This window comes from Bactrocera oleae, chromosome 6 (assembly GCF_042242935.1).
Source record: "Bactrocera oleae isolate idBacOlea1 chromosome 6, idBacOlea1, whole genome shotgun sequence".
NCBI lineage: Eukaryota > Metazoa > Arthropoda > Insecta > Diptera > Tephritidae > Bactrocera > Bactrocera oleae.
Window position 1 is genome coordinate 68,446,240 of NC_091540.1, and position 26,580 is coordinate 68,472,819.

The following is a 26,580-nucleotide window of genomic DNA, read 5'->3' on the forward strand; positions in this document are numbered from 1 at the left end:
GGCATAAGCATGTGTTTTAATGCATACACATACACACACACATACCCACGCACACAGCACTCTACAACATATGAGTAGCTAGTATATAAAATATTTACAAAGTCGAAGCAATAAAAATGTGCAAATAAAAGTGACATTGAAGAGAATCAAACGTGAAAAGAAAAAAAAAATGCAAAACTGCGTAGAGGAAGTATTAGAAGCTAAAGATAAAGCCAGCGAGAAACACATGTGCACCACAAAATAAACTTCTCGGTTTGAAAAACGTAAAATAATATGAAAATGCATATATGTAAATTTGCCACGAGTAAATTTGACAGCAGTGCAGTGACGCAGAAAGCCACTAATGTTAATAGAAAATATATGAAAATCGTTAACTATTGTAAAAACGAAGGGAAAGGGTAAAATTCAAGCACGTAAAATTGCTTTTCGTCATATAAGAACGAACAGCTATGCTTCTATGCGCAAATTATTAATCAAATGAACGCATATACACATACATATATACATATGAAGTAATAGATGTGGCTTACCCTCGTAAAAGCTTGCATGTAATACAGGGCGTATGAGTGCTGAAAAATTACATATGAATATGAATGTCGCTTATACGCCAAGGTACACGTAGTGTATGACTCGCAGCGGACGTGTTTAATGGAGTATCGTGTGAAATATGAAATTAAAAACGAAAAAATATAGAAAATATTTTAAGCATGCGAATCAAATTTAATGGACACAACTCTGTGTGTGCGTATGTGTGTGTGTTTACCCCTCAACAATAACAGAAATAATTGCCCGGTCAATATGTAGTTACGTGTGCAAGTGTATGACTACTCTACGAGAAAAATTAACTATACGCGCTTGTTGTCAATGTGGCTTAAAGTGAATTCGTTAAGTTTCCCATCATCTGACTACTGAAATGAGTTACATTTATTTAATTAACAACAGGGTGCATTAAGTTTGCCACGAAGTTTGTAACATCCAAAAGTAAATGGCGGAGACCCTGTAAATTACATACATAAATGGTCAGCATGACGAGCTGAGGTGATTTGGCTATGTCCGTCTGTATATACGCGAATTAGTCCCTCAGTTTTATAGGTATCCATATGAAATTTTCCACACGTTCTTTTCTATCCGAAAAGCTGTTCATTTGTCAAAATAGCCGATATCGGATCACTATAGCATATAGGTGTCATATAAACCGATCGATCTAAATCAAGTTTTTGTATGAAAAACTTTTTTATTCGACAAGATATCTTCAATGCTAAAATTGGGCATAGAATATTACCAAAAGTAACGCTATAATATTTATTTATATAAAATTCTCAAATTGTACAAATAAAGCATATAGCTGTCATACAAGCTGACCGATCAAAATTAAAATCAAGTACTTATATGGAAAGTTTTTATTTGTGAACGGTATTATATATAGGCTGAACTTACTTTTTCCTTTTGCTTCTTATAAATTTGATGTTATGCTTTCTGAATATCAAAAAGAATTACAAAAAAATCAACCCTGTGTTTACCTAAAATCCGCTTAGTTTACCTAAATCTACTCAACCTACGCCACTTTTCAACAATTTCATATAAATGATTTATCTCGCAGTTGAAACAAATTTTCCGGCAGGGCGTCATAATTCACAATGGAGCACTTCACATAACATACACGCAAACATTTGAGTTCACACAATTACTAACAACAACAATTGGTAGTTTTTATGACGTTAACATTGAACTGAATGTACAATAACAACATCAAAGAAACCAAAACCCAAAAATATATTCAAAACAGGATAATTAAAAGGAGAAACAGTTGGGAAAAAACGCAAACAAGCGTGTAGTGCAGGCAGCACAAATACACAGGCATCCTAGAAAGAAAAAAACAATAAAATACGATAACATGTCGGACGACGACAGCAGTCAATGCCCACTCTTGCAGTTGGATTCTGAGCCGCTGCTAACACCTGCCCTACTATTTGTTGTGCTGCTTATATTTGTGACTGCCGCTGCCGTTGCGGCTGCTTAAGCGCCACACCAAGCCAAGTCAACTCAAGTCAAGTCAAATCAAGCCAACGTCGCGGCGTGCGTGTGTCGAGCCACAAGACGATGCTGGCGCCGAGCGAACACGCTGAAACGAAATACTTCGGCGCTTGTGGTTTCCGTTTCGTAACATTCAGCGTCTAAAAGTCAGCAGCGACAGTGGTGACAACGGCGGTCGCACTGGCAGTGCCGCATACAATTCGATTAAATTCGATTGCGCTTTACATTTTACATACACACACACACACACAAGCATACACATTGAAAAGCTATATTTATTACGCCAATGCGAGTCCGTTGTTTATGTGCAGCCATTTGTGCGCCGAGTGAAAAAGTGACATTTGTAAACAGCTGAATTAAAGAGGAAAAACATATATGCAAAAGCAACAAAAAAAAAAAAAAAACGATAAAAATCGGTGGTAGTGACGGGGACGGTGCCAGGCGAACGGAGTACGCCTGAAAAACGTCAGTGGTGTGCCATATTTGGCAAGCGGTGAGTCAGTGAGTCAGCGAGTCGTCAGTGTGCGAACGAACGTCAATGGAGGACCAAGGAATGAGTGGATTACATAAAAGGCGAAAATGTTAGCGCACAAATAAGACATAAATCGAGTTCAGTCGCAAAGTGAAGCGAAGTTCGCAAACAACAAATAACGGTAAAATAGTTAACATCACCGCTTGTGAATAGTGGAACAAAAAAGTGCAATAAAATGAAGTTGCAGAGAATCTATTGTAAATTTTGATTTCAACAAAAGTTAATACATTTGCGTGCGTAAATGTGTCCGTGTGTCACGCAAATAGCATACAAAAACAAAAAATGTGAACGCGTGTGTGACCCGGAACGCCCACCATATATCGACTGATGAATGTTGGCAAAGTGCATGTATGTAAAAAAAGCCAAAAACAAACACACCAAGAAAGACAAAGTGTGGAAAAACAAAAAGCCAACAACAACAAGCATAATACATAAAGTGTAATAAATATTTAATAAAAATTGTCCTGTGCCGATTCATGCTTGGCACAAAACTCATTCTTGCGGAGTTGCAGCGGCAAGCCAAGCACAAACACATACACACACACACCCCAGTGCGCTGCAGCGAAAGAGCAATTGGCTGCGGCAGAGCGAATACATAGCAGTGTTAGAAAAAATGTGTAAAAGTATATAAACAGTGTATTTTGCGTGTGTATGTGTGCGTGTGAAAAGGTGTGGAAAGGTATAGCCACACACATACCGATATATTTGTTGAGGTAGTGCATGTGGCGTGTGTCATGTGAGCTAAGAAAATTGTAAATCATACAAGCATGTGGCAAAATGGTGAATTTATTGCTACATTTATTGCTTATATACCAATACAAGTACATACATATGTATGTGCACAAAAGGCAAAAGGGTATCTTCGTTCTTCAAAGTAGTAGTGGTGTGCAAACTAAATCAATTACAAATCAAGAAAAAATGTAGTTCTCCCCTTCATTGATATTTCCGTGTCAACCAAACATTTTCCTTTTACATCTTTATTTTTTAAATGATTTTCGAAAAGCAGAAAAAATCAATTGTTAATGAAATAAAGAGAAAGCAAATAAATAATCCTGAATCCCGAAAATATATTGTATTTATAAACTAGTAAATATGTTTAAAGAAAAATGTAGGAGAAAGTGTGAATATTCATAAAACTAAAACGAAGATAGTCAACTAATTTTCGGTTTCTCAAAACAAAAATAAAACAATAAGGATCGAAATGAGTGTATGTCGTGCACTAACTCGCTACAAAAAGTATTATCCATTATAAATGCATGAGTGCTTTGAACATTTTTAATATAAAATAAATAAATTATTTTTGTAAATATTTTCAAATTATTTTCTTTTAACATTATTTTCATTTATTACTCATTCAAGTGTAAGATCAATTCTTAGTTCTAACTATTTAATAATAATCTCTTTTAATAAAAATTAAGAAATAACCCCAAAAAATTAAGTGTGTTCTATATCACATGAATCGCTGCCATGAAACAGATTTAGTTTTTTATGTATTTTAAAATAATCATTATGTACAATAACACTCAAATCTTATATAGTATGACATTATACATACACAGATATATGTAACTCTATTGAAGTTAAGTTGAGAAATAACTGGAAAGGGCGAACAAAATTACTTTTTCGCGATTTATTTTTGGGTTTTTTTATCCTAGATAGAGTAGGATCTTCAGGAAATTGGAACTTTATTTTGAAACACAATTTGGCTTCTCCGCAAAAATTTTTGACTATTTTCGCGTAAAAATGGTATAAACATAATTTTTTCCCTATGTCCGTAGTATATCAAGAGTAAGAGGAAGAACGATGTGGCGTATCTTTCACAATTTTTAAGATGTGATTTAAAAATTTTGCAATAATTTTCTTAGAACATGTAGAAATCAATTAAGTTAAAAAAGATATAATAGTAAATATGTAAAAGTAAATATGTAAATAGTTGCAAAATGGCTTAAAGTGTTCCACGATCATATAAGCTAAAAGGAAGAAAGAAAACAATCACGTCTACCTAATATAAAAAGCAGAAACAAATATTTCTACCAAATATATCAAATTTGACATACGACAGATATATAATATTTTTTATATAAACAAATTTTCTTTCTTCTTCTGGAATTTAAGGGATGGTAATATATTGCGACTTCAGTTTTAAATCATAGGAAATATTCTACTTCACGAAGTTGAGATTCCAATTGTACTGTATAATAAAATATTAAGAAGATTAGAATTTCTTGTTACAGTACTTCCCGCTAACCTTTATAGCGTCGTGGTTTTATCCCCCTTTTCTAATGACATCGTGTGTAGCCTACTGAACTACTGCAGTGTGAACAAAGATCTTTCATTTAGGTTGATGAATATCGTAATTATAAATATATCTCAATGTCAAAAATGATTCCGAATATAGAATTTTAGTTCACTCTTTTTGCTTTCAAACAATTCAAAAAGTTTTCAGGGACAGTCAATTTGAAAGCGAAATTTTGTCCAATGAAAATGTTAGCGCAGAAAATTTAAATTTTCATATCCCTCTGAATTTATAAGCCTATCTATAAGTTTCTATTTACTTTGCACTCAGTAACATTTTTAATGGGCATGAATGACGTTTTTTCGAGTCCCAAATACAAGCGATTTCTTCTATGAAATCTTCGGAAAGGAGGGGAGGATCTTGAAGGAACTTGAAGCACTTTACGCTGTGCTAACTAGTTGCGCCTTGATATTCGTCAAGCTTTATTAGTGGTTTTATCATATTTGCACCCCAATTTACTTGACATCTGAAAAGCATTTCCTTATTTTTCTCACTCTCTACGTTAAACGTCAAAATTCTGAAGGCATCAATCATCAACTGTTAGACTCCATATTTGTAAAGAAATAAAACAACTTAGAACAGAAGGCCGGACACATTGTATTTTTTTTTATGGCATCGTCGTCCTGACACTACTTGCGGGCAAAGAGAAAAGATAACTTCTCTTTATTTTTAATATACCCACATACATATATGTATGTACTTGGCCAAGCCCATAACACTGCTTCAGGTTGCTTCAAACGAAAGAATACGATTTAGAATACCAATATCTCGTCTATGCTAAGGGCGGTAGCCAAGTATTATTAAAGCACTGTGTTAATTGCTTATGTTTATTGTTAAGCGAAAGCAACCAGCCGAAACGACCAAAACAACTGCACAAAAACGAAAGCAACAAAACACAGAGAATCAGTGGGGAAACTAAGAAACAACGTCTCACAACTACGATTACAACAACATATAAGTATCGCACTAACCCATAAATATGTTTGGAATATAAAAGGGTACAAACTCCTTAAAGTATGCTAACAATAGCAAGTACACTGAAACAAAAACAATAGCAAATGCTAATAAACAATACAGGTCATGAATATAATGCATCAAATATCAACTACTATACATAATATATGACTGTGTGTATATGTGTGCTGTTCAACAAAAAATGCATTACTACAGTAACAACAACAAGAAGTAAATGCTTGAAAATACTACACAGCAATGACTACAATAGACGCTACAACAACAAACAATGTGGGTTAAATTGCGCTATTCAAATTTCGAGTGGGTTGATATGTATAAAAATACAAATACAAACAACAACAACAAGGAGAAGCATTATATTTTATTGCAAGCGACGATTGAGAGTGTTCAAGTGACTGAACGCAGCGAGAAAAACAATGACGAAACAATGGGAAATATCGAAGTGATTAATTTTAATACAATAACAACAAAACCAATAGAAAGATGTTTACTATTTCTAAGAAAATAAATTAAGAAATTTACTATTTTTAGGAACAAAGAAGCCATAACCAGAATATAGGTAGGTTGTTGGGTAATTACGCTGGAAAAGTAAATGATAAGTGATTTGAAATTTTAAAACTAACATACTGAGGTTTCAGGTATTACAAGTATATTCTCCATAAATTATTTTTTCTCGAAGATCTTGATGGTAAATCGAACTGCATACACCGTCCTCTTTGCCAATGTGAAATTCCTTATTAGGGGGTTTTTCAAAACCAAAACTCTTCAAAAAAATATATCCATAAACATAAGTTAACATTAGTACTTTATATAAGGTTTAAGAACAGTTTAATTCAAAAAGTAGACTTTGGTACCCACCACTTTTACATGAAGTTTCGTATCTTATAAATCGTTTAGTCAATCTTAATCAACTTAGTTATATGCAATGCCTAGAACGCCCTCTCAATACAACTAAAAATCTGATTAAAAAATCTCAAGTTGAGCTCATGAGCAATTGAAATAGTGCTTATGTAATGCTCAAAAGAGGCAAAACTAAAATTCCGCATTATTGGCTGTTATACAATACATAAGATCCGGATCATAAACACTATTCACATTTTCAGGCGCCCGGCTTGCATTTATGTCTTTATCGAAGTAAAGCTATATGTTGTTGTCCTCGTGCTTAATAAAAAAATATATTTCAGAGGAATTTTTGGTATTTCAACATCGTCAAATCGCCTATACAAGTATCCTTCTTTTGCGCCCATAAAACGTATGTACTGACTGACTTACTTTGTGATCTTGGAGTTTTATCTAATAAGAATAACATATATCCGTAGCCTATTGTTATACTATTAACGGGTTATATTAAGTTTGCCACGAAGTTTTTAATACCCCGAAGCAAATGTCGGATACTCTGTATATACGCGAACTAGTCCATCTGAAATTTTTAGCACATTCCTTTTTTCTCCATAAAGCTACTCATGTGTCGAAACCGCCGATATCGGACTACTATAGCAAATAGCTGACATACAAATTTAGCGAAGTTCTTGTATGGAAAACTCTTTTTTTTGAAAATATATCTTCATGAAATTTGTTATGGATTATTACCTAAGGCGACGCTACAATTTCTGAACATATTGGTCAGATCAGATTACCACTGCCATACAAAATAGTCGATCAAAATCATGAAAATTATCTTTTTATACCCTTCTACGCTATAATAAATGCACCTGTAAAGGGAGTTATAGCTTCGTTGCTTCCAAAGTCAACATTTTTTTTGTTAAATAAAATTTTTTTTGCAGACTGCTGCATATTGTTCAAAATCTTTACAACTTCTTACGACTTAGACCCGGTTTACTAGTTTTTTATTTCGTTTAGTTTTCGCACACACTTATTTCGATCCCTTTGAATTGACTGTATATAGCATTCGAATATATATTTTGTATTTAAGAAATGTTTACATGCCAAGAGTGACTTATCCTCAAAGGTTTAAAAATATCTGACAGAGCATAACGGCTTAACAATATATGGCAATAGTGATCTTTAAATCACCTATGGATATGTATAATAAACAGCAATAATTAAGCGAAAAAAAATTTGAGGAAAAAATAATTTATTTTATTATTGAAATGAATATAATTTTACTTTCAGTTCAGGGTTTTTAAAACATTACCTAACTAAATTATGTGTTGTTTATAAAGCATACACAAAACTTTGAGAAAAAACTATGCCACCACAAAGAAGAAAATAAATAACAAAGCAAAGTTTGGCAAGAAAGTGTGTTAATAGTGCAAAACTGAAGAAGGAAATCCACAACGAACTTTTACAAACTCGTTAAGTGACAGCAAACATTAATAATAAAATTAAGCTGCGAAAAAAAAAACACAGAGAAACGCTAGCATATATCAACGCCAGCTGTGAAGTCGGTCATGAGTTGGCGACTGCCAGCTTAAACAGTTTTGTTGTGGCGATAGTTAAGACTTCACATTTCTGAAATAAAAATTATAGAATAGCAGCAGCCATAATAGGGCGCTATGCAAACACAATAACAACAAATTATTGAGCTGCAATAAATAAAAGCGTAATATTTATTGCAACAATCAATAAAAACAACCAAGTACACTTCCAAGTACAGCACTTTTACGAACAGCCAGCCAGCCAGTCAGCCAGCAGAGAGCAGTTAGCGCACCGCCTCCCCTCAACAACAACTCCAGCAAAGCGAAACTTTTGGTAAAACACACAAATATCGAGCCACGCCGAGCGCCAGCGCGCGGCTAGCAGCGAGCTGAGAGTCAGTCAGATCAGATCAGTTCGAATTGTTGTGAAACAAATTGCTTGTTACAAAACTACAACAATAATAAATATCGCCTATATACAAAGAAATAGCATTATATATCACAAAAACAAAATCAACGCTTTCTCTACAACAACGCCACAATTAAGTCCGTCCAGTGATATAGAATTTTTTTCGCTTTTTTTCAATTATTTTTATTTTTGTTGTTGCCACATTCAAAGGCAACAGAAATTGATTAAATAAAATCCAAAATCGTTGTGAAAAAGTGAAAAAGAAAAACCCTAAGCTAAAAAATGAAAAATATTTCAATATAAATTATAAGCAATGCTCCTACGCCTTCAATTCTAAAATTAGTCACGGCAATAAAGCGCAAGTACATACAAACATTTGTCTTGTTTTTACAACTAAATATAGCAATACAATTTACTTAAGTTACTAAACTATAAGTTTTTATGACGTACATACAAGTAATGCGCATAAATTTATAATAAACTGCTCGCCAAAAGGTTAAATAACTGTGTGTGAAGAGAAGACATGCATTTCTAACAAGCCACACACATATATATTAATATACATATAAACATAACGGTGTGTTGGTCAGTGGTCGTATTGACACGGATATAGATTGCTTCATTATTGAATAACCCAACAACAACTGTAATCAACAACAACAACACCAAGATAAATATGCTGACTCAGTCCATACACAGGCGACCACTTTGAGGCACACGCATTCTGGGTTTTTGGATAATAACTGACATTGTATACTACTACACAAAGAACTAGTAGTTGTTGTTACTTTTGTTATTTCCATACGCCTCGAATGTCAACTTTGTCATCAACATATGAATTTTTGATGCAGACTCACAACAGCGAGACACAGAGGACATAGTCAAACAGCGCCTCAAGGCAGGACGATCGAGTAAGGTAGACGGTGAAGGCCTCCGAACACAGTAGCAGTGCGTGTTTGCCCGGCAAATATAGATACAAATGTGTGTGTACATAAAATACTTAAAGTATAAAATTTTTAAATACCCAAAGCTATAAAATAATTACGCATTTACACATGCGACACTGCGCCAGACACTAATTGCCGCCCACAAGCACACAAGCTGCTGCCAGCGTGTGTATATGCTGCGTGGGATGCTAATTGAATGTTCAGTTATAACTCAAACATACACACTCGCATAAAGTGTGTAAAGACAGAGCAGTGAGAGAGCGCAGCAGCCCACATTGCGTTGGCCACCACTGCGTATGAGTAACGCCGCAGAAAGGTAATTAATTGTTGGTTGCCAGCGAGTACCCAGCATAAACAGCAGTAGCGAGTAACAGTAAAACATTAAAAAGGTGTAAAGCAGCAAGATTTAAAATCACACTCACGCGCGTGCTTGCGTGCGCCCAGCAAAAACTGCCAAAGGTGGTTGTGAGTTGGTTTCTTTTACCTTTCGTTGAGTCGTCAGCGTTAGAGTAGGCAATTGGCTTAGAGTTTCCCAGCTGAAGCGCCTAACGAGCAAAAAGCTTAAGACTTAATTAAGTGAATATGAATGATAGCTGGAAGACAGCGAGTAGAGTAAATATGCATGTAATATTATATGCACAAAATAATTTAATAGAAGACAAAAAGACGCACCAGTGAGACTTGCTAAGCACCAAGTGAGTGGCGTGGAGTTGAGCAAACGAAGTTATATAAGTGCAAACAATTTTTGGAAAGCCGAAAATTTCACTTGAACAGAAACATTGAACGCCGCAAAGCACAAATAAGTCAAGCGAATTGCAAATTCACGAAAACGCTCAATATTTTAGGTGAAACTTTGTAGCGGAACTGCATTGCGGAAGCCAGTAAAGACAGACAATTTCAAAATTGAAGAATTGAAGCAAAGAGAAAGCCCAAATCTGCATTTTAAATCAAGTGAAGTTGCTAGGCACAAGCTCGAAAACAGAGCAACAAATTACACATCAAAACAACAACAACAACACAAAATGCTGTAAGAAGCACGAAAAAATGTGAAAAGTGAAAAAAGTTAATTTTCTATATCTTCAATGCAAAAATATTTCATTTCACTTCATTACATCTCCTGCCACTTGCGCGCCAAACGAGCAGCCACAACGAATACTGCTGCACATGAAAGCCAAAAGAACCAAAAACACTAACAAGCGAATGAAATGAAATAAAAGCGGAATCCATAACGAAGAAACTTTTAGCGTTAAACAGCGTTTTGTCACGAGAATAAGACATAGCGCAGAGCAAGCTACAGACAGACAGGCGCAACAACAACAACAACAACAAAACAGTCGTAGCAGTTGTGGCAATCATAATAATACGCTAGGCGACACAGTGTCAGTTGATTTCCAACAACAACAAAAGCTATAAGAAACAGCTTTAAATACTACAACAACAGCAAAAAAATAACTGCTGCAATAACAAACAAACTAGAGCACACAAATAAATGCGCCGCATAAATCGTTGTAGTTCAACTGACAGTTTGTCTACTAAAGCGTTCATTCCATCGCATGTGCAAGCCACAACGAAAAAGAACAAGAATAAGAGCAAAAATTAATAAAATAAAATAAAAGCTTATACAAAAAGTAGTGGCACAAATACAAATATTGTGGCTTGTCATTTGGCAGATATACATGTGTATATGACACTAATACCAATAACAACTTGAAATCGCTGAAGCAAAAGCAAGCTTACACACCAAGCAAACACATATAGTAGCAAATAAGTGTAAGCATATAGAGGACACAAGCGACAGATAAATATCTATAGAAATATATCGAGTCGCGTCATAAAAGAAGAGAGCCAAGCGTGTGGTGAACAGAAGTGAGGAGGAGCGAATGCAACTACCCTGTGATATATATAAAATTGCACTGTAACTTTATTTAAAAAATTAATTTAGTAAATAAAAACAATGTTTAAAACAAATTAAAAATTAATGAAAATATTAAAAAAAAATTAAAACCTAAATTAATATAAAAATTATATAAAAAAAATTAAATAAATAAAATTAAAACAAAATTAACGTTAATAAAGTTAAAAATAATAAGGATTAAAAAAATGTAATAATCAAAAAATAATAATTAATTAATAGAAATTAATTTAAAAAAGAAAATAAAGTTGAAATTAAAAATTTAATATTAAAATAATTAAATTTTATCAAAAAGCGAAACGAAAACTAAATCGCAGTTAAAAAAGCAGCTTGACGTACGAACAAGCAAAAACACTCGAATGTCTGAGGTTAGCAAAGCGAATGAACTACAGCAAACATTAAAATAAGTTATAATTAAAATAATATATAATAAAATTTAAAATTAAATTAAATAATTAGTGACAAAAATATTACAAATAAAATATAAAAAAATTAAAAAAACAATAAATCATTAAATCAAATATTAGTTATTTTGAATAAAAAATAAAAATCAAACAAATATAATAAATTAGAAAATATTAAAATTAGAAAAAAATTAAAAAATCTTAGAGAAAAAAAATATTTTTAACGGTATTTGGCGAAACTTAAAGTAAAATTTCGAAATTGTGGCGCTAACCAGTAAAAAATTAAAGGAAGCTAAAAAAAATACCATTATTTTCAAAAATTGTTTGAAAACATACACGCAAATTTTTCGTAATACTTCGGCGCGGTGCTAGCAACGATTATCGATTCGACGTTTACAACAACAACAGCTACGCGTGGTGCGGAGTTTTCATACATTTGCTCAATAAACATATGTAAATGCAAAATACAACAAAAGCACTCGAATAGCAGCAACAACAAAAAGAATAATTAATATCAACACAACAACAGCAGCAAACAGAATACGCGAAAAATGGGTGACGAACAAGAAGAACGCACCTTCAAGGAGAAGATGCTCTTCTACACCACTGCCTTCTTCATACTACTCGGCACATTTAGCATGTTTGCATTCCTCTTTCTCGTGCCGTTTGTCATAGAGCCCGCCTTCACGACGATCTTTATGCAATTCGAAGAGGTGCCCGCATTGTGCGAAACCTACGATGTGGAGACATATTTCGGCGCCAAGAATTGCTCGTGGGCGTCATGTCGCGAGGGCTGCACAAAGGATATTTACACTTGTACGCAGATACGCGTCAATTATCGACTGAATTTGTACAATTACACAGATGAATTCAATTTCACTGAATATCACATTAATTTGGCCGAGGCGGAACGTGAATTGCCGCCGGTCAAGCGTACCGATCGTTATGAGCGCGCCATACGCGATTATGATTATGATGCGGCCACGAATGATGCCGCCAAAGCGAATCAAGTGAATGTGCCGGCGGCGGCGGCATTAATGTCCAGTCCCTCCGTGGCGCTGGCAGCTGCAGCGGCAGCGTCGGCGACAAACGAGCAAGTACGACTGAATACGATCAGTTTCGGTGGTGAGAGTGCCGGCATTGGTGACGGCACGAGTGGCTATCTTGTCGATGAGGAGCCGCTCGACGATGATATAAGCGGTGCACCCGGTAGTATTCTCTTTAATGAGGAACGGCATCCCTTCGATGAGATCTCCGAATTGAATGAGGGTCTCATGGGTAATAACTCGATGTATTTCTATGTGGGCGCGCGTCTCTTTCCCAACGTTAAGGGTTGCGGTTATCCGCCTATGCTTAATTGTACAATTTGGCTCAAACGCTATACGAAGATCGGGATTAAGTTCCCATGCTATTATTCGAAAGTTGATCCAAGTTTGGTGATAAGCGATTTGGATTATTGGCAGAACACATTGAATCTGATCTATTCGATGGCCATACCAATACCATCGTTTATTATATCAGTGATATACCTGACATATGCATACTTCAAAATCTATAATGAGGATGAAGAAACGGCGCCGCTCGATAAGAATGCCGAAGATATGGATATTGATGAGGGTGAGGTGGACGAGAGTGATGGCGCTGCGTTGGCTAACAATGCTGCCGGCAGTCAGATCATCAATATGGACTCGACGACGGGTGAGAGTTGCGTGGATGTGGTACTGCCGAATGGTGGTCCCGGCATGACGACCTCCATATCGCAGGGCGGTTCGGTCACAACGCCCGGTCAATATTTGGCACAATCGCCTGGCGGTTCACAAATGACACCCAATTCCGATATGAATTCGTTCGGTCATCAGCTTAAAGTGCAAATGGCGGACGAAATGTCGCGCGACTCATTGGAAAATGGTGTGCTGTCGACATCGAACTCGGTGCAGGGGTAAGTACAAAGTACACAGTGGCTCACATTTTTTTCGTGTAACAACGAATAAAGAATATTAGCGTATATAAACTCTTTTATATGACGAACTAGTGACTGCCAGTTGAGGTGATGTGGTACCTTGATTGTTAAAATTTTAGAAAAAAACGTTAATTTAGTATTATTTTCTGAGGTATAACTAGAGGAAATATCTAACGGTAAACACTATGAGTTTTATTTATGTATGAATTGACAGCAATTTTCTTAAATATACAACGAAGGTATATGACATAAATCACCAATATAAACTGGTAAAGTAGAGGTCGTGGTTGATTGGCAAGACATAACCAACATACACCCGCACTTAATGCAAATAAATAAGTAAATTCATTGTTTGTATATCATAATTTGATATTTCTGTTCATTACATCGATTTAACAAATTACTTAAATTACTTTTTTGACTCACAACAAGTTAATTAATAATGCTTATCGCTATTTACTTTATCCATTATTCCTCACATAGCCAACATAATGTGTTTTTGTTTTTGTCGTTCATTTAGTCAATCCAGATTTTATCATGAAAATGGCTCATCTTGATACAACACAAATGAGCACTACTAGAGTATCGTACATGCCTGTTATACATGATCAAATTGGCCTTGGGCTGTCTTTTCATCAATATAGTCTCCATATATTTATATTATATGTACAATATACATATAATATATATATACAGTGATACGTATAACATATTTCAAACATATAAATATTTATATATTATATTATAAATCCATTAATTTTGCCGGCAGATTTACTTAGACATAATGACGTAAGCATTTTTTCCTCTTTGGTATTTAGTTTTGGAAAAGGGTGACGGTGGGTTTTCCGTTGCAAAGTGAGAGTAAACAAATCCGGAAATCAAATTCATACTCATTATTTATATTGGTTGCGATTTCGTATACATCATTTCAACATGTTTTCGTGACCTCGCTTGTCTGGCGCTTGTTATAAACGAGGAAATCACAAAGGATGACAAAAAAAGAGGAAATATCAGTTTTTATATTTTTCTGATAGAAAAATTTGATTATATATGCGTAAATTAGACAGCACTCAATGCAACACCATTTTACGAAGTGGTAGCATACAACCGTTCGATCTAATTTGGGCCCTAGTATACAGATACCAATTGGGAAATTTCTTACTAGATGACTTAGCTTAGATCATTCAATGGCCTGCCTTTTGGCTTATTTAATCAGAACTCTTTTTCACTGTGGGGTTTCAAACCATAAAGTGCTCCCATAAAGAGGAACGGGTGAAGAGAGACAGGCGCAGGCTGAATTTTTATTTCTTTATTGTCAAAAGTATTACTTGGATAAAAGGTTGCAGGTAATTAAGACAACAGAGCCGAAAGGTTTTTACATAATTTGCGCACAATCTTGTACAAATACTTTCGCTTCTGTGTCCTGAATGCAGAAACACCGGCACCAACTTCTTGATTGTATAGCACTCCCTAAAAAAGGAGTAACATCTCCGAGTAGGGAGTATGGTCTCTCTGACCTGTTAGATTGCTTTAGATGGATGATGCACTGTGACAGAGTACACGTTAATTCTTTTTTTTATCTATCTGTAGCATATCCGTATGATAAAAACGTTTTTAAATATCAAAAATGAACAAAGCATATACTATCTGATCAAATATTACCCGGACTAACAAATTAGTTTTCAATTAAATTTTGGGCTTTTTGGAGCGCCATTAGCTGGTTTGTTGGACAGTTGCGACGTCACATTCATAAACCAGAATCCTTAGCTACGATGTTAGGCATTTATTTTTGCAATCTTTCCCGACGTCGTTTTTGCAAAGAATTCAGATGTTGTCGTAAGAATGAGGCATTGACCCGCTTTGTACTCAAAATATTAACCAAAATGATTGAGTCAATCCATAATAAATGTTGAGAACCTCTACCATTTTCCGATGCACACATGACGATTTTCATTAACAGGAGTCGATGAACGACTCACATGAGGCAAGTTTTCAATGACTTCACAGTTTTCACTGAATGCTTTGTGGCACTCAAATACTTATTTCCTTGATAAAGTATGGAGATCAAACTTCGCACAAACATAAAAAATTGTTGCACCAAACTATATCTGTAATCAGATTGTATTGTCTGAAAGAGGATCTACTTTCTTGTCCATCTTCAGTACTTGTATTAAGTTACTCATAATAATTGTAGTCCAAAGTGTGAAAGTTAATTTTATATTACCATCTTTATCAAAGTTTGAATCACAAGTCATGACCAAATGATCAGAATGTCAAAGAAGAGTGCAAGAAAAATTAACTCTTTTGTGTATACCTTTTCTTCAGTCTCTGAAAAGTATGATGGGTTCCTCCACTAAAATCCACTGACTGTTACTAAAAAGCACCTCAAATATTAGATGTTTTTTAACAAAAATCAAGTGGACCCCTTGATTAAAAGTTTGTTTGAGCAAATTCAGTCTTTGTCAACTATATTTGGTTGAATAATAAATTTTCTGTGGTGGTTTGAATTTTATTATTGCAATATTAATTAGATTTTTTCATAAGTAACCAAATATATATATAGAAAATTGTAAAGCATTGGCATGCTACACTCTTCTTTAAAATTTTTTTTTAATATTTCTTACCAATGCACAGTGGTTTCGCCCACAGGCCAAAAATAAAAAGTTTTATGTTAAGAAAAAAGCAAAAATTGTGTATAAAATGTTCAAAATTCTGAATGTCAAACTGGTTTTTCCTGTAAATCTAACGAAACTTTCTAAAAATAGCATTGAAGTATTCATCACTTATTAATTTTTTAAGAGCAGGTGCACGCAGTGTGAATATTTCACAACAAAATCGAAGTTCAAAGTGGTCAGGCGTGTTATTACGTTTACGAATGTAAATTTTTTTGAATGGATTTTGAAGTCAAAGGTATTTATTTATGTTACAAATTTAACAAAAACTAACTTTTGTTGTAGTTATTCTTAAATTGCTACCTTAGTTTACCTTATATTTTATGCATTTTATGTGCGTCGTTAATATGTTTACGTAAAGTTTTAGTTGTATTCCCCCCGCGATACCCCCATTCATTTCGTTTTCAGTATGTTTGTGTATGTCTTACGGTTATAAAAATTTATGTGTAGAGCCTCAATATTGTTGCACTCCATATCGGCAGGTTACAAGATTAGTTCAGCAAAATTTGGAGATCCCTGCTTTTTAGTCCCTCCATCGGTGCTTCAAATTATACTTCATGGTTTGAAGATATAAAACATTCCTTGGTTCTGATTGGAGAGCTTTTTGAAGAAGCTGACAAAGGTTAAAGATATAATATAAAAAAGTTCCGATTACAACATACACGTAAACTTTGACGCGTCGCTTCAAATACAGATTGAGTGAACCAATTGCTTCTAAGCTCTGATTCCTTTACTACTGGGCAACGAAAACTTGCTTATAAACACAAATTAACGTAACTAAAGTCAACTATAGATTTACTTGATGAGACAATATGAAAATTATTTTTTAAATTTTTGTTCGTTTTCTAATTATATAATATTGTATATAAAGATGTTGGTTTTGGTTTATTTTTCTGTTATCACAACATCTTTGAGTACCATCAATCAATGCGAATATTCTTAAAAGTATATATTTTACTTTTGTATTGTATTATTGTTAGTAAAACCACGCCCAGTTTCCCTTAAAATAAAAAATAAATAAAAAAATAGATCGATCCGTTACTGACTGTTACTATGGAAGCTATAGGATATAGTGGTACAATGTGCCCAATTTTTTTATAATATATTTATCATATTTTTATAGATTTTTGGTAAAGATTTCAATATGATATCTCATCTAAAAGTGTTTATGGTCGCGCCTTCCATACAAGCGAACCACTGTGCAATGTAGTATAGTATTTTACGTCTGCATAAATAAATGACTCCTTTACTCTATGCTAAAATAAATATATAAAATAAAATTTGCCTACATTTAGGCGAACAACACAAAAAAAAGTCTCAAATCAAACGGATAATAAAATAAAAACCAAACTAAAGCAATAAGTCTATGATACCTATACACCTTTAACAGTGGCAAGTTGAACAAAACAATTACATTCGAAACTCCTAAATATCGACCAGGTTGAAGAAAATCTCAACCTAACTTACACATGAAAGTTAAACACATACACATACGAATACACATGTAACTGCAACTGGCAAAACGGCTTCTCGAATACCAGCCAAGGCCATCTTTTATTGCATCTCATTTATAAGTCGAGCAAAGAGCGGAATTTTTCTTGGTCATTTGCTCTGCTCATTACGCACACACATACACAGCCACATGCATACGTGCACACATATACACACACCTGCACAAAGGGCAAGCTGTGTAAGACCACTTAACATTGTGGCCAACAATAAGTACGGAAAAATATCAACAAATATAACAGCAATGGTCACAGAAGTGGCGACTATGGCCACGACGGAAATGTGACAAGCATTATTTGCACACGAGTAAATACACAAGTGCAAAGTGTCAACGCCAATTTCCGAAGGGGCGAAAAATGCATTACAATTTAGGTCAGTAGAGCCCAGTCAAAATATATTTAGTAATTGTTACATTTATAAAAAATGTGGCTTCCCCAGTGGGAAACTTATTTTAAGACTGAAATGAAGCCGCTTTGCTGAAAATTCATTCATAGAATATTTGTATTAACGTAATTTAATATACCTATAGTAGAGCAACTTTAATGTTAAAAAAAAGTTTAAATTTTGATTAATATTCTTTTAATTTTTATATTTAATATTTTTAAAGGAAAAAATATTTGCAGTTAATTATTATTTTAATCAAACCTACTAAAAATGCTTCGATATTTTTTCTACAACATTAATATGTACAGTATAACCATTATACATCAAGTTTGGGTATGTGACATCGATAATATTATCTGCAATGGAGCCTAATGGTAGGCAACAATTTTAATACTCTTGCAACATGTTGCTACAGAGTATAATAGTTTTGTTCACTTAACGGTTGTTTGTATCACCTAAAACTATTCGAGATAGAGTCATATATATATGTATATATGATCAGGAGGACGAGAAGAGTTGACATCCGTCACTGTCTGTCCGTCCGTCCGCCTAAACGTGCAAGCGATAGCTTGAGTAAAAACTGAGATATCTTGATGAAACTTGGTACACATATTCCCTAGCACCCTGGCCATTGACACCATTAAACGCAAACTTTTAAAATGCGATAACTAAGCCGCAAATTAAGATGCAAAACTGTGATTTGGTACAGGAGATCGCAGTAACCAGTGTGCTACATGTGGGCTCCGCCGCCTAAATGTTTTAATGTAAATCATTTTATCACCTCTTCAAACTCTGTGAAAATTAGTAAAATCGGAAAGTACGATTACTCACTAAATAAATTAGCAACAAGCATTAAATTTCACAACCAGGAGGGAAGGGAAGGGCTTTATAAGATCTGGTGTGAAAATTGGACAATGGGCGTGGCATCGTCTACCTTTAGATGAAATCCTCAGGAACTGCTGATTACCAATATTCCTTTAGACACGGCAATAATGAATGGTAATTCTTTTTAAAAATAATTTTTTTAATTCCGTATGATTCTTTCACTTTACTGTATACAAATCAGACATCAAAAGAGCTATCAGAATAAAACTAAAAATAAACAAACATTTTCGAAATCGCAATATAATTTATGCGAAGAATGGCATCTATCGGTCATATTTGTATACATATATTTTTCACGAGCTATGTATATTTAGTCAGAAACTAACCTTCATTAAGCCAAAGCTAAACAAGTCCCTAAGTTCTCATAGTTCAGTTTTTCCTAACGGGTTCTCTTCTTTTGTTTGCCATCCACTGCTTATCCATAATGAGCAATGATGGGTATTGAAAACAAATGACACAAACGAGTCGGTATCCTAGACATTGACTAAATGCAATCCATATTAAACTAGAAATCCATGTGTTTGTGTATTCGTAGTACTACATTAGTAATAGTTGTAGTTGTGGAATGTAAACACATTTATACTGTTCTAATTGGATTGTTGAATTGTATTCAAATAGAGCAATTTAGTAAGCCTATTACTGTAAACATAATCCTCTCTGAGGTTTTGGTATCTTTCAAGTTGTAACTGTTGAATTGTTTAACTTTTTGTGGCTGAAACTATTTTTCAGCCATAAGAGTATTCAACAGTGTTTAAACTTCAAAAGCGGATATTGAACGAAAAATTGAAATTTTTTTTTATTATTTGATGTTTTACTAATTGTCGTTGGGAATTACTATTTTTAAATATATTTATATTTGGGACCAATAGGCAGGATTGCAATGAGCACACCAACATTTAAATTAGCACTTTTTATTTTGAAATCTCGAAAATCTGAATTAAAATTAATTTTTCAAATTTCGTTATTTGGATCAAATCGAAAAAGGCGGATTAAAGAATAAGCATAACAATTTTAATCCTAAATACTGAATTCTAAAATAAAAAATAAACCCGTTAATTTCGGTTGCACCCTATATAAAAGATTCCTTACATGAATTCGGAAATTGAACCGTTTTCTTAGACAATAACCAAAATGCCAAATGTCGTGAAGATATTTTGTCAAATAAAAAAGTTTTCCATACAAGCACTGGGTTCCAATCGTATTAGCTATATGCTATAGCAGCCCGATATCGGCAAATGAGCAGCTTCTTGAGGAGAAAAGGACACGTGCAAAACTTCAAATCGAAACCGCAAAAACTGAGGGACTATATAGACAAACAGACATGGCCAAATCGACTCAGCTAGTCATGCTGATCATTTATATATATTTTTTATAAGGTCCCCCACGTTTCTTTTTGGGTGTTAAAAATATCGTGGTAAACCTAATATACCCTGTTCAGGTTATACAAATTTTAATCCCAAGTTTTTAATTAAAATAATTTTATATTTGAATGTTAAACATTTCGCTCTTGCGTTCTTCGTGTTCTACAATTTTGGAATTATCTTTGTAAAAGCAAAGCTTACTTTTTAATACAATTTCGATATTTTTTACACCCTTTATCTCATTTACATTTAAATACTTTTTATTATAGGTTTTCAGATAAAAAAATGTAAACCTTTCCTGTTTTATCCCTTTTCAATCCGTCTGTTTGGAACAAATTAATTTTTTTCTTTCTTACTCCAATTTTTAAATTAAAAAATATTTTATCCAACAATTATAAACAATCCAGCACCGCCATGCATAAAATACCAGAGACAGCAAAATTTGAGGTAACGAAAATGTCTGTAGTTGAACAGATCGTATGAGTAACCTATTCCTATCCATTTACCTACATTAATATTTACTCTTTTCTAACACTTATCAGGAAGCAAGTGGAGTTTTATTCCGTTAAAATGAAAAAATATTTGTTGCGAAATTATTAAAAGTCCAATATTCGATGAAATCGTGAAAAAATTACAATCAAATTTAGTTTTATTGCTATATTTTAATTCGCGTCAGCTAAAATTATATTAAAAATATCTTCAAACGAGATACATGCGATTTCAACTCTACCGAAGAGGCTAAATTTAATATATATTGAGTTAATATGGAAAACGTCAACCAGAGGATCGGAATGTACTCTATTAGGGATATGAGGTTTAGACCAAGGTATAGAAGAATTTGTCCGCTTAATTTCAATAAATTATATTTCCCGCGTGTCACTAAGGTACCAATCATACGGAGTAAAGTCAGCCAGATATTCGAAAATCCTGATATTAGTTATATGGGAGCAATTGTAGATTAAGTTGTCGCCCAAATTTTATCCATTTTAGGCACAAATATACACAACTATATACGTTCTCTCATTTTCATTGAGATAATTTACATATTGGACGATATATGCGATATAAAATCACCCGGAAGTTCGAAAATCTCTATATTAGATATTGGGGGACTAAGGGAAGTATTGGGTATTTATATTAGGTATATGGGGACTAAGAAAATTATTGGCCCGATTTAATCCATTTTTGACATACAGACATACTATTAGCAGGAAAGGATTCTCTCCGAAGTTCAATTATATATCTCACACATTGTCCGATATTTTCGGTACAAAGTCAACTATAGGCACTGGGGTTCACATATTCGGTACATAGAAGCTTGGACAGTTATGGTCGAATTTTGGAATTTTAAGACTTCAAATGGTATACCTCAAATATTTGTGCAGAGTTTTGTCTCGATATATTCTTTGGTGCTTGATTGGTATAATGGAAAGTGTAAAAATCATATGGAAATAAAACGGGCGGTGTCACACCCATCGTCTAATTTTAACATCGACTCCTATAAGATCCCTTGTACCATCCCGGATATAAGATTTAATGTCTCTGACGCATTTAGTTATTGATTTATCGCTCTTTTGTTAGTTTTTAACAAAACCGTTATAGGGAGAGTATGGGGTTATAATCCTTTTTCATTCATTTTCATACTGTCGGTAGAAGTACAAAAAATATTTGTCTTGAGTGAATTTGGTTATTATAGCTTAAGCTTATAGATAGAGGAGATATGTAAATTAAACCTATAAAAAAGCGGGACCACGTCCAATTTTTCAAAATATTTAAAACTGCAAATGTCCCTCCCTAATGCGATTCGTTACACCAAATAACAACTTGTATTTTATGCTTAGTTATGGCTATTTGTTGGTTTTCGCTTAATAGTATTTTGTGGCAATTGTCTGATTAGGCCCATCTACAATACCAACTGTCCTATGGTGCGAAGTTGGACGGACGGACGAACGGACAGACACCCAGTCGGATTTCAACTCGTCTATTAATCCTGATCATTTATATATGTTTAACCCTATATCTAACTCGATTAGTTTCAGGTGATAGAAACAACCGTTAAGTGATCATATGTGTTTCAGGAACAGTTTGGAATATTAAACTTTCTTAATTAATAAAATGCTCTTTCATTTTTATGTTTATACATATGTATCTAACACAAATAGTAGTATATGTTGAAAAACCCAAGTAAATTATCCAGTGTACTCTATTTTCTGCATAGCAAATAAAATTATTGTGTTAGTGAGTTCTTAGTTTTTATTGTTTTGTTTCATATTTTTTTCATTGCAGAAACTTGAGCAAGACGATGACGACGAGTATCTCAACTCCTCCTGGGCCGACGGCAGCAGTTTAAAACGCAAAGTCCACGGCATGGATAATGTACGTTTTCGCATTGGACAATGAAATGTGTGCGCACCAACTATTTAGCTTTTAAAAGTCTCAGCTCTCGTACGAAATTACCATAAATGATACTAAATATAACAAAAACAATTAGCTAATATCACATATGTACGTATGTATAAAAATTAGACATTCTAGTATGCAGCACAAGCAAACTCACACAAAAGACAATGCAATAAATTTAATAATTATTAAGTGAACACACACTAAAAGAAAGGGAACTAGCAAAATACAAACATACATGCACAGGCATGTATGTAAATACATATATACATATATATATATATACTTGTAGTTATGCGCTGCTTACTATTTAATAATTAAATTTAGTATATACTTATGTAATTGTATTGTAAATCAAACAAGCGACTTAACACACACTAGAGCGTTTATAATCTAGATATGCGGATGGCAGATAAAAATTTAGATATTAAACTGAATTATTGAAAATAAATTAATTTTGTTAATGAATTGAAAACAGTTACGAAGCGTGCGTTTATCTACAAACTAATGGAATACAAAATATGCTAATACTCGAACGCTGCAGATAAACATACATATATATTAGCTAATGCATATGCATACAAACACACACTCGTATAGACATATAGACACATACATTTTTAAAGACATACATACATATATATTAGTGTTTTACTTTTAAATAGTAGTCCTTACAACAAGCATATTTAGACAACTTGAAGACAGTCACACTAATGCTAACATTAAGGGGTTATATCCACTTGCAAATCAGAAATTTAATAAATAAATAAAAAAATGTACCTTTACTGTAGTAGAATGTACTTTAATAATCGAAGATGAATTAATTTGTAAAAATTTTGGATTTCCTTGGTCCTATAGCCACTCTCCAGGAAGCCGAAAATAACCGTTTGGCGGTGACGAAAATTTTTGTGCTTCAAATTATATCAAATCCAAAACCAAACAAAAAATAGTGTTGCAATAGATGAATACAGGCATTAATCGAAGAACCTGTCAAAACTTAGATTTTTGACATAATGGCGACTTCCAAAAACAAAGTAGCTTCTAGTGAAAAAAATTTACACTACAGAGTGGCTTCAAAAATCGAAATTATTATAAAAAATATTTTTCTTGATAACTTGACAGATATTTAAGAAGGTCGTGTGAAAATTTCAAGCCGATCGGTCTAGCCGGAGAAATTTTACTCACCCACGCTGAAAACAGCGTTTCGAAAACAATGATTGGAGGCCAATTACACTAAGTTAATGAATGCTTACAAATAGTTCTTGTCTCCGAAACTATTAGCCGGATCAACTTATAATTTTCGAAAATAATTCTCAAATATTTATATGTATATTCGATATACTATATGCAAAAAAATCGATATTTTGAAACTCACGCATATAACCCCATAAACGAACACACAGCATGCAAACAAACACATACATTCGAACATGTACATACACATACATTCGAACTTATATACACACACGTATGTTTAGCAACTTTAAAATGTATGAATCTCGAAGGAAAAAATTAAATTGAATAGTAAATAATATTAGCGTGTAAGCAGAATGAATTAAGCAACATTAGTCTAACTCTTAAAAAAAATAATAAATGTTATTTAGCTAGCCACTTTTACACAAATATCGAAATTGAATTGTAAAGCAAAATCGCAAAGCGTCACACGGGCATTTGATGCGCAATAAATCGGCCGAGCTAACAAAGAAGCCAATCCAAGTGTGTATGCTAGAGTGTGCCTTAGTTTTGTGATTTTTATAGATTTTAGGTCACGTACAAGATTTTTAAAATTTTTTGTTCTATAATGTGTAAACTTTTTTATTTTATTGATGACACGAGTATTTCAAAGATACTCCAGATAGCTATAGTTAATATTAAATGTAAATTAGAGGTTATGTTCTAATTAATAGAAGTTAAAAACATCTCTTTGGACCTAATTATATCTTCAGCAGTGATAGAAAATGTATGTCAAACTATTTTTTTAATGATATTTTCATTTAGTTTCGTATAAGTAATGCATTCGTATAGCAAAAATCGGAGCCCTTTTCTACAACTTGATTCGAAAGTTAATTTAATTTAATTTAATATTTGACTGAAATTTACAAAAGTAATTTAAAAAGTTTTCGGTATAAGCAAGGTTGAAAATAATTCCATTAAAAAAAATAATTAAATACACATTTAAATAATGTTTTTTTTATTTTACAATCCCGAAAATCTTAATTAAAAATAATTTTCTAATTTTTAATCCCAAATAATGAAATAAAAACAAAAATTAATACCAAAGTTATAATAAAGAATTTAAAAAAGAATTTTTTTAGAATTTACATTTATTTGCGTTCGCAATCTACCATTTTAGTTATCTTTCGCAAAGAAAAGCTTATTTTTAATAAAATTTAGCCATAGCTTAGCTCTTTCTTTCTTATTTATATTTAATTGCTTTAAATTATATAAATATAAAAGTCCTTCCTTTAAATCGCTTTTCATTTCAGTTTTTAATTTGAAAACAACTTTTTGATTTGTTACTCCAATTAAATTAAAAAACATATTCTCAATTTTTAATTCAGAATTTTTTTTTGGGGAGTAAAAACTAAATTCGCAAAAATTGTGTTCCCAAAATTGGAAGTAAAAATTGAAATTTTTAATCCAAAATATTGGAATCAAAAAAATCGAGTGAAATAGGCTGCACTAAAATAGTTCCATTGCATTTAAATTTTTTTTAAACGAAAAATTCCTTGCAACTAAGGCACACCCTAATGCATGCATGCACACCAGTATTCAAATTAATAATAACAGCAACAACAACAACGGACATTTACGAGCAAATATTGAGGTTGTGGGCCAAGGCTGGGCAAGCGAAGCGAACATTTCCGCAAACGAGTTGTATGTTTAGGTCTCGACTTGGCTTTACCAGGTCGGATCGGAATTGTTTTCATTTGGGACTGAGTTAAGTGAGTGATGGCGAAAATTTCGGTTGCAATTTTAATGGATTAATTAGTAATTAAATTTGCGTCTAAGTAAAAAACAACAAAAACTAGACATACATATAGGCGACATAAGCATAACGGTAAAACAAAGTAAAATAAATAAAGAAAATATTTTTTCTAATAATTTCGAATGGCATTAAGTACTTTCAAAAGTTAATATTGAAGAACACTCTCGCTCGCGCTCTTACGCTCTTCGCTTACAAGCATTGATTTATTAAGCAAACAAAACAAACAACAAAAACTAACCATCAAATATATTTTATTTACCTAAAATTAGAAGAACTAAAGGGAAGGCCTCGATATTATCTTAAATTAAATTAGTTTATATATAAACATAAATTATATACATTCATATACATATTAATATAAGTAAATGCGTACGCAAACTCACAGCTTTAAACAAATTGTAAAACAAAATTAAAAATTAAAAAAAAAAAAACTAAGCAAGATATAAAAATATTTTCTTCTACAAAAAACTTACATCATATTCATATTTATAAACATAGTAATTATTTAAAGTACATTAAAAATAAAAATCAGG

The 26,580-nt window shown here is 33.2% G+C and overlaps 1 protein-coding gene across 1 annotated transcript; it reads left to right on the forward strand.

Annotated features, from left to right (window-relative positions):
- The first annotated feature begins 12,050 nt into the window (after positions 1-12,050).
- tipE (temperature-induced paralytic E) lies at positions 12,051-23,539 on the forward strand. Its single transcript, XM_070111096.1, has 2 exons — positions 12,051-13,826; positions 22,945-23,539. The coding sequence occupies exons 1-2, from the start codon at positions 12,439-12,441 to the stop codon at positions 23,006-23,008; spliced, it is 1,452 nt and encodes a 483-aa protein (XP_069967197.1). The 5' UTR covers positions 12,051-12,438; the 3' UTR covers positions 23,009-23,539.
- Positions 23,540-26,580: the final 3,041 nt, after the last annotated feature.

Bases quoted from the DNA above. Each gene is read 5' to 3' on its own strand.
- tipE (XM_070111096.1), top strand. From the start codon at position 12,439: ATGGGTGACGAACAAGAAGAACGCACCTTCAAGGAGAAGATGCTCTTC. The intron at 13,827-22,944 runs GTAAGTACAAAG...TTTTCATTGCAG, and splicing joins ACATCGAACTCGGTGCAGGG to AAACTTGAGCAAGACGATGA.